General features: G+C 69.7%; 1 protein-coding gene across 1 annotated transcript; it reads left to right on the top strand.

The window, feature by feature from the left end:
- Positions 1-295: 295 nt before the first annotated feature.
- On the top strand, positions 296-9,092 carry TNK1 (tyrosine kinase non receptor 1; the record flags this gene model as incomplete). The annotated part of the gene is made up of 12 exons (XM_030545340.1): positions 296-369; positions 838-1,026; positions 1,673-1,825; positions 2,567-2,835; positions 3,291-3,417; positions 4,077-4,223; positions 5,886-5,980; positions 6,327-6,527; positions 7,136-7,212; positions 7,566-7,918; positions 8,362-8,457; positions 8,867-9,092. Coding segments are annotated over 12 exons (1,904 nt in total), but the record flags the coding sequence as incomplete, so codon positions are not given.

Below are 9,092 nucleotides of genomic sequence, written 5' to 3'. Positions count from 1 at the left end.
AGGTCAGGAGTGAGGGACACCGGCAGAGCTGGGGGGAGGCCAGGGCTGGGGGGGCTGCAGGTCAGGAGTGAGGGGCACCGGCAGAACTGGGGGGTGGCCAGGGCTGGGGGGGCTGCAGGTCAGGAGTGAGGGGCACCGGCAGAGCTGGGGGGAGGCCAGGGCTGGGGGGGCTGCGGATCAGGAGTGAGGGCACCAGCAGAGCTGGGGGGAGGCCAGGGCTCGGGGGGGTTGCAGGTCTGGAGTGAGGGGCACCGGCAGAGCTCCCCCTTTTTAACCGCCAGCCCCCCCAATTCAGGTCAGCGGCGGCTGGAAGACGCCATCAAGCGCAGGAAACAGCAGAGGCCGCGCCCCAAGTCCTGGGTCTATAAGGTTTGGCTTCACCCCTCCCCCATTGCCACAGGAACCCTGGTGTCCGGGGGCAGGAAAATAGAGCCCCCCCTCCCCCTCCCCCCATGCCAGCCCGGTGTGCGTGGGGTGGAGGGCTAGGAGCCAGGACTCCTGGGTTCTCTCCCTGGCTCTGGGAGGCGAGTGGGGGCTGGTGGGTCAGAGCAGGGGAGGCTGGGAGCCAGGACTCCTGGGTTCTCTCCCCGGCTCTGGGAGGGGAGTGGGCGCTGGTGGTTAGAGCAGAGGGCTGGGAGCCAGGACTCCTGGGTTCTCTCCTCGGCTCTGGGAGGGGAGTGGGGGCTGGTGGTTAGAGCAGAGGGCTGGGAGCCAGGACTCCTGGGTTCTCTCCTCGGCTCTGGGAGGGGAGTGGGGGCTAGTGGTTAAAGCCAGGACTCCTGGGTTCACTGGCGATTAGGCAGTGTACATGTCTGTCTCTCTCTTTCTCTCTGTCAGATGATTAGTGGCCCGAGGACCCAGGAGCCCGGGGAGGGGCCTTCCCACCCCCCGCCTCCCCGCCCGGACTCGGACACCCCCCTGAAATGTCTGATCAGCGAGTGGGACCTGCGCCTGCGGGAGCGGCTGGGCGACGGCTGCTTCGGGGTGGTGCACCGGGGAGAGTGGACCCCGCCCGGCGGGGGCACCGTGAGTCGTCCGGGGCAGGGGGGAGGAGCTGTCCGGGTCCTCGCGGGGCTGGGGGGGGGCTTCAGGCGGGGTCTGGCGTCTCCCAGGAATGGCCAGGGAATCTCACACCATTTGGGCTGCGGCAGGGAGGAAAGACCTGGAGCAGAGATTGGAAAATCGCGAGATCTGCACCGGCGATCACGTGATCATCTGAACCCTGGGATTTCAAAGCCCCCCCGCCCCCGTCGACCAGCCGCCTGGGGTGGGAAGGTCCCTGGAGTAACGTTTGGCTGCGTCTTGTCCTCCCCCAGAAAGGTTGGGGTCTCGCCCTGTTAGCCAGGGGCCCGGAGCGGCTCCCGTCTGGGCTCCTGGGGCCCGAAGTGACCCCCGGTTGGGGGCAAGGCAGAGAGGGGGGGCCCAGCTGGAAGGAGCATGGAGAGGAATGGATGGAAGGGGGAAGGGAGGATGGAGGGATGTGGGGCTAGAGGGAGGGAAAACGGAGGGGTCTGGGGACATTGTGGGGCCAGAGGGGGAGAAGGGAGGGGGTGTGGGGCTGGACCCACCTGTTACCCCGTCTCCCTTCTCTTCTGGCTGCTGCTTCCCTTTCTCCTCCTCTCTGCCCCCCCTGACACCTCCCCCAGGATCTGACCCCCCCTGCCCCCTCCAGCTCTCCGTGGCGGTGAAATCCCTCCGCTCCGACGTCAGCACCGACCCCCTCGCGCTGGTCGATTTCCTCAACGAGGTGAACGCCATGAGCGGCCTGGAGCACCCCCACCTCCTGCGGCTCCACGGGGTCGTGCTCAGCCAGCCCCTCAAGATGGTGAGCGCGGCCCGGACACCTGGGTTCTCTCCCCAGCTCTGGGAGGGGTGTGGGGGCTGGTGGGTTGGAGCAGGGGGGCTGGGAGTCAGGACACCTGGGTTCTCTCCCCGGCTCTGGGAGGGGAGTGGGGGCTGGTGGGTTAGAGCAGGGGGCCTGGGAGCCAGGACACCTGGGTTCTCTCCCCGGCTCTGGGAGGGGAGTGGGGGCTGGTGGGTCAGAGTGGGGGTGGCTGGGAGCCAGGACTCCTGGGTTCTCTCCCCGGCTCTGGGAGGGGAGTGGGGGCTGGTGGGTCAGAGTGGGGGTGGCTGGAAGCCAGGACTCCTGGGTTCTCTCCCCGACGCTGGGAGGGCAGTGGGGGCTGGTGGTTAGAGCAGGGGGCCTGGGAGCCAGGACTCCTGGGTTCTCTCCCCGGCTCTGGGAGGGGAGTGGGGGCTGGTGGATTAGAGCAGGGGGTGGCTGGGAGCCAGGACTCCTGGGTTCTCTCCCCAGCTCGGGGAGGGTAGTAGGGGCTGGTGGGTCAGAGCAGGGGGGGCTGGGAGCCAGGACTCCTGGGTTCTCTCCCTGGCTCTGGGAGGGGAGTGGGGTCTGGTGGGTTAGAGCAGGGGGGCTGGGAGCCAGGACTCCTGGGTTCTCTCCCCGGCTCTGGGAGGGGAGTGGGGTCTGGTGGGTTAGAGCAGTGGGGGCTGGGAGCCAGGACTCCTGGGTTCTCTCCCCCTCTCGTCACCAGGACTCTCTGGGCAGGTGACGGAGCTGGCCCCGCTGGGCTCCCTGTACGACCAGCTGCGCCCGCCCTACCCCCTGCACCGGCTCTGGCTCTACGCCGTGCAGGTGGCCCAGGGCATGGCGTACCTGGAGTCGAAGCTCTTCATCCACCGGGACCTGGCCGCCCGCAACGTCCTGCTGGCCTCGGAGGAGCACGCCAAGATCGGCGACTTTGGCCTCATGCGGGCGCTCTCGAGCAAGGGGGACCGATACATCATGTCCGCGCACCGCAAAATCCCCTTCGCCTGGTGAGACACCTGCACCCGCCCCCAGGGCGGCGCTAGGGGGCGCTGTGGGGCAGGGCGCGGGGCAGGGGCTCAGCAGGGGGCGCTCTCCCCTGGCAGGCAGGGCTGGCCCCAGGGCGGCGCTAGGGGGCGCTGTGGGGCAGGGAGCTCAGCAGGGGGCGCTCTCCCCTGCCAGGTGGCGCTAGGCCCAGGGTGGCACTAGCGGGCGCTGTGGGGCAGCGGCTCAGCAGGGGGGGCTCTCCCCTGGCAGGTGGTGCTAGGCCCAGGGTGGCACTAGGGGGCGCTGTGGGGCAGGGAGGCAGGCAGGGGCTCAGCAGGGGGCGCTCTCCCCTGGCAGGAGGGGCTGGCCCCAGGGCGGCGCTAGGGGGCGCTGTGGGGCAGGGGGCGCTCTCCCCTGTGGGGCTGGCACTAAGGGGCGCTTTCTCTCTCTCTCTGACGTGTCCTCTCCTGCCTCCCAGGTGCGCCCCCGAGAGCCTGCGCTCCGGCGTCTTCTCCCACGCGTCCGACGTGTGGATGTTCGGGGTCACCCTCTGGGAGATGTTCTCCTACTGCGAGGAACCCTGGATGGGGCGCTCGGGGCGCCAGGTGAGCCTGGGAAACGGGTTGGAGGAGAACCCAGGAGTCCTGGCTCCCAGCCCCCCCTGCTCTAACCACCAGCCCCCACTCCCCTCCCAGAGCCGGGGAGAGAACCCAGGAGTCCTGGCTCCCAGCCCCCCTGCTCTAACCCACCAGCCCCCACTCCCCTCCCAGAGCCGGGGAGAGAACCCAGGAGTCCTGGCTCCCAGCCCCCCTGCTCTAACCCACCAGCCCCCACTCCCCTCCCAGAGCCAGGGAGAGAACCCAGGAGTCCTGGCTCCCAGCCCCCCTGCTCTAACCCACCAGCCCCCACTCCCCTCCCGGAGCCGGGGAGAGAACCCAGGAGTCCTGGCTCCCAGCCCCCCCCCGCTTTAACCCACCAGCCCCCACTCCCCTCCCAGAGCCGGGGAGAGAACCCAGGAGTCCTGGCTCCCAGCCCCCCCCCCCCAGCTTTAACCCACCAGCCCCCACTCCCTTCCCAGAGCCGGGGAGAGAACCCAGGAGTCCTGGCTCCCAGCACCCCCAGCCCCCTGTGCTATGGGAAGGACTTTGAGCTCCATCTAGTGGTTGCGGTTGGTAGTGCAGCCCCGGGAGGCTGCGATTCTTTACCCCTCCAGAAGGGGGCGCCGAGGTGCTGGAGGTTCACGTTCTGGTTTGCCCCCCCCCAGATCATGCTGAAGTTGGAGCGGGAGGGGGCGCGGCTGGAGTGCCCCGAGGACTGTCCCCGCGGCCTCTACGGCCTGCAGCGGCGCTGCTGGGCCCACAGCCCCGAGGAGAGACCCCACTTCCGGGACATCATCGGCCTGCTGCACGAGGTGAGTGACCCCGGGGGGGCCTGCTGGGATCCCCCTGCCCCGCTCCCCACGGCGCCCCCTGCTGAGATCCCCCTGCCCCACAGCCAGACAGCCCCCCTGCCCCGCTCCCCACGGCGCCCCCTGCTGAGATCCCCCTGCCCCACAGCCAGACAGCCCCCCTGCCCCGCTCCCCACGGCGCCCCCTGCTGAGATCCCCCTGCCCCACAGCCAGCCAGCCCCCCTGCCCCGCTCCCCACGGCGCCCCCTGCTGAGATCCCCCTGCCCCACAGCCAGCCAGCCCCCCTGCCCCGCTCCCCACGGCGCCCCCTGCTGAGATCTCCCTGCCCCACAACGAGCCAGTCCCCCTGCCCTGTCCCCCATGGCACTCCCTGCAGAGATCGCCCTGCCCCACAGCCAGCCAACCCCCCTGCCTCGCTCCCCATGGTGCCCGTTGCTGGGATCCCGCTGCCCCACAGCCAGCCAGCCCCCCTTCCCCGCTCCCCACGGCGCCCCCTGCTGAGATCCCCCTTCCCCACAACGAGCCAGTCCCCCTGCCTTGTCCCCCATGGCGACTCCTGCTGGGATCCCCCTGCCCCACAGCCAGCCAGCCCCCCCTGCCCCACTCCCCATGGCGCCTCCTGCTGGGATCTCCCTGCCCCACAATGAGCCAGTCCCCCTGCCTTGTCCCCCATGGCGACTTCTGCTGGGATCCCCCTGCCCCACAGCCAGCCAGCCCCCCCGCCCCACTCCACACGGCGCCCCCTGCTGGGATCCCTCTGCCCCACAGCCAGCCAGCCCCCCCCTGCCCCACTCCCCACGGCGCCTCCTGCTGGGATCCCCCTTCCCCACAGCCAGCCAGCCCCCCTGCTCTGTGCCCCATGGCGCCCCCTGCTGAGATCCCCCTTCCCCACAACGAGCCAGTCCCCCTGCCTTGTCCCCCATGGCGACTCCTGCTGGGATCCCCCTGCCCCACAGCCAGCCAGCCCCCCCTGCCCCGCTCCCCACGGCGCCCCCTGCTGAGATCCCCCTGCCCCACAATGAGCCAGTCCCCCTGCTCTGTGCCCCATGGCGCCCCCTGCTGAGATCCCCCTGCCCCACAATGAGCCAGTCCCCCTGCCCTGTGCCCCATGGCGCCCCCTCACCCCACAGCCAACCCCCGCCACTGTTGTCCCCATGGGGCCCCCTGCTGGTGTCACCCCACACAGCCAGCCCCCCTGCCTCGCTCCCCATGGCGCCTCCTGCTGGGATCCCCCTGCCCCACAGCCAGCCAGCCCCCCCTGCCCCGCTCCCCATGGCGCCTCCTGCTGGGATCCCCCTGCCCCACAGCCAGCCAGCTCCCCTGCCCCGCTCCCCACAGCGCCCCCTGCTGAGATCCCCCTGACCCACAACGAGCCAGTCCCCCTGCCCTGTGCCCCATGGCGCCCCCTCACCCCACAGCCAACCCCCGCCACTGTTGTCCCCATGGGGCCCCCTGCTGGTGTCACCCCACACAGCCAGCCCCCCTGCCTCGCTCCCCATGAAGTCCCCTGCTGGGATCCCCCTGCCCCACAGCCAGCGCTCCTCCCCTGCACCTTGCGGTGCCCCCTGCTGGGAGAGGCCTGGGCTGGGGGAGCTGGGGAGACACCTCCGCCCCCCCCCCCCAAGATCTGCGAGTGGGATTAACCCTTTCCCTCCTGCTCTCAGCTCCGTCCCCGGGAGGTGAGAGCCACTCAGGACTTGAATGAACCAGGGTGGCTGAGACTAGAAACCAACGATCTCATCACGGTGATTGAGGGCAGGTGAGCCCGGACGCCTGGGTTCTCTCCCCGGCTCTGGGACGGGAGGGGGGCTGGTGGGTCAGAGCAGGGGGGGCTGGGAGCCAGGACTCCTGGGTTCTCTCCCCGGCTCTGGGAGGGGAGTGGGGGCTGGTGGGTTAGAGCAGGGGGGGCTGGGAGCCAGGACTCCTGGGTTCTCTCCCCGGCTCTGGGAGGGGAGTGGGGGCTGGTGGGTCAGAGCAGGGGGGGCTGGGAACCAGGACTCCTGGGTTCTCTCCCCAGTTCTGGGAGGGGAGTAGGGGATGGTGGTTAGAGCAGGGGGGTTGGGAACCAGGACTCCTGGGTTCACAGCACTTCCTGCCCCTTGCAGCCCTGAGTCCTCGGCCTGGCGGGGCCAGAACAGGCGGACTCTGCGGGTTGGGATCTTCCCGGCCTCGGCGGTGAGCCAGGAGGAATCGCCCACTGCTGGGCTGCGCCGGATCAGCCTCCCCGTCCCCAACAGCTTCCAGCACGTGGGACACGGCGACCCCCACCCCGGCCGCAGCTGGGGAGCCCCTGACTGCATGGGGGAGTGAGTGGGGGGAGGGGGCGCGGCTCTGGGAAGGGGCGTGGCTGTGTGGTAGGGGGCGTGGCTTAAGGAGGCCTGGCAGGTTGCTGAGGGGAAGGGGCGTGGCTCGGGGAGGGGTGTGGCTGATTGGAAGGGGGCGTGTCTTTGGGGGAGGGCTGTGGTCTGAGGGGGGGCTTGTTGGATGGGAAGGGGCATGATTATGGAAGGAAGGGGGCGTGGCTGTGTGGTAGGGGGCGTGTCTATTGGGGAGGGGCTTGGCTGTGGGGTGGGGATGCTGCTGTGGGCTGAGGGGGCGTGTCAGATGGGAATGGGCGTGGTTATGGCAGGAGGGGTGTGGCTCTCTGAGGAAGGGGGCGTGGCTGTTGAGGAGGTGTGGCCATGCAGGTGGGGAAGGGGCGTGGCTTGTTCTAAAGTGGGCGGGGCTCTATCAGGCGGAGGGGCCTCTCCTTTGCCCCCCTCCCAGCTCTTCCATCTCCCACAACCCCTAAGTGTGGGGTCGGTTGTGACCTGGGGCAGGGACCCCAAAGTGCCCCCCCCTCCAGATGGGATCCAGGAATTAGACCCCAAGGGACCAAGTAACTAAACCTCCCCCTCTTTCCCCCCCCCCCCAGGCCGAAGGAGAAGTCCCGGGACGCTAAAGAACCTGGCGGGATCAAACCGGGGGGCCTGCAGCTTCTCCGGCTGACGCGTGAGTATCTGGCCAGCCTGGAGGGGGCGCTGGGGGGGGCCAGGTGGGCACAGCCCTCCCACTGTCACGTGGGCTGTAAGGGAATGGGGAGAGAACCCAGGAGTCCTGGTTCCCAGTCCCTCCCCCGCTCTAACCCACCAGTCCCCCCCAGAGCCGGGGAGAGAACCCAGGAGTCCTGGCTCCCAGCCCCCCCCCCCATGCTAACCCATCTGCCCCCACTCCCCTCCCAGAGCCGGGGAGAGAACCCAGGAGTCCTGGCTCCCAGCCCCCCACCAGCCCCCACTCCCCTCCCAGAGCCAGGGAGAGAACCCAAGAGTCCAGCTGTGCCTCAGTTTCCCTTTCCCACTTCCTAGGTCTCTCTAAGAGTCTGGACTCAGTGATGGATTTCAGCGTCCTTCGGACGACACCCAGGCATCCGGGTGACGATCCTGCCTTCCTGCCTCATCACCTCAGCAACCCACCGTCCCGCCCGCCGAGGGAAATGGGGCTCCGACCCCTGGAGACGCCCCCGAAGTCACGGCCTGCCCCTCGGCCCTGCCAACCCCGAAGGATAGATGCGCCACTCCAGCAACCTGGGGCCAGGGACAGGAGGGAGGCAGGGGGGACCAGGGCCCCTGGGGGGGCCCACAAGGCTGCCGTGGGGGTCATGGGGCCCCCATGTCGCGGGCAGAAAGGCAACAGCGATGTGGAGCGGAAAATCAAAGAGGTGAGTGATTGAGGAAAGAATCCAGATGTCTTGGCTCCCAGCCCCCCCTGCTCAAACCAGCAACCCCCACTCCCCTCCCAGAGCTGGGGAGCGAACCCAGGAGTCCTGGCTCCCAGCCCCCCTGCTCTAACCCACCAGCCCTCACTCCCCTCCCAGAGCTGGGGAGCGAACCCAGGAGTCCTGGCTCCCAGCCCCCCTGCTCTAACCCACCAGCCCCCACTCCCCTCCCAGAGCCGGGGAGAGAACCCAGGAGTCCTGGCTCCCAGCCCCCCTGCTCTAACCCACCAGCCCCCACTCCCCTCCCAGAGCTGGGGAGAGAACCCAGGAGTCCTGACACACCATCTCTCTCCCAGGCATTGTGGGGGGCTGTGGGATGGAGGATGGGGAGCTGGGGGTCCGTCCCGTGCAGGGTCTGAGCCTCTCGTCTGCTCATCCCATTGCAGGTGGAGGAGAAGGTCCACGGGGTGACGGTGGAGGAGTGTCACGAGGCCCTGAGGCTGCACGGCTGGGACACCCAGAAAGCCATCGAGACGCTGAAGGTGGGAGTCAGAACCCGCCTCCCTGCCGTGGGGCCGGGTGGGAGCCGGCGCCCCCTAGAGGGGATGGGCCCTTGCCCTCTTCCCACCCCCCTGAGCCAGCCAGTCCCTGCCCTGGGGCCGGGTGGGAGCCGGCGCCCCCCAGAGGGGACAGGCCCCTGCCCCATTCCCTGCCCCCCTGAGCCAGCCAGTCCCTGCCCTGGGGCCGGGTGGGAGCCGGCGCCCCCTAGAGGGGACAGGCCCCTGCCCCATTCCCTGCCCTGGGGCTGGGTGGGAGCCGGCGCCCCCCAGAGGGGACAAGCCCCTGCCCCATTCCCGCCCCCCTAAGCCAGCCAGTCCCTGCCCTGGGGCCAGGTGGGAGCCAGCGCCCCCTAGAGGGGACAGGTCCCTGACATTCCCGTTTCCCCGGCAGGTTGACCAGCTGTTCCACATCAGCCCGCACTCCCGGGGCGAGTGCCGGCGCATCCTGGAGAAGCATCGCTGGAACCTGGCCATGGCCTCGCGCTACGTCCTGAGCCGTGGCCTCCGGGCCTGAAGGGGGTGACGTCCTGCCCCCCCAGCTTCCCGCCTCCGCCTGGCCTCGACCCTTCGGCCTCCCAGAGCGGGGGAGAGAACCCAGGAGTCCTGGCTCCCGGCCC

The sequence above is a fragment of the Gopherus evgoodei genome, unplaced genomic scaffold (genome assembly GCF_007399415.2).
Source record: "Gopherus evgoodei ecotype Sinaloan lineage unplaced genomic scaffold, rGopEvg1_v1.p scaffold_378_arrow_ctg1, whole genome shotgun sequence".
Classification (NCBI taxonomy): Eukaryota; Metazoa; Chordata; order Testudines; family Testudinidae; genus Gopherus; species Gopherus evgoodei.
Note: the sequence above shows the minus strand (reverse complement) of the source record. Positions and strands in the feature narration are given on the sequence as shown.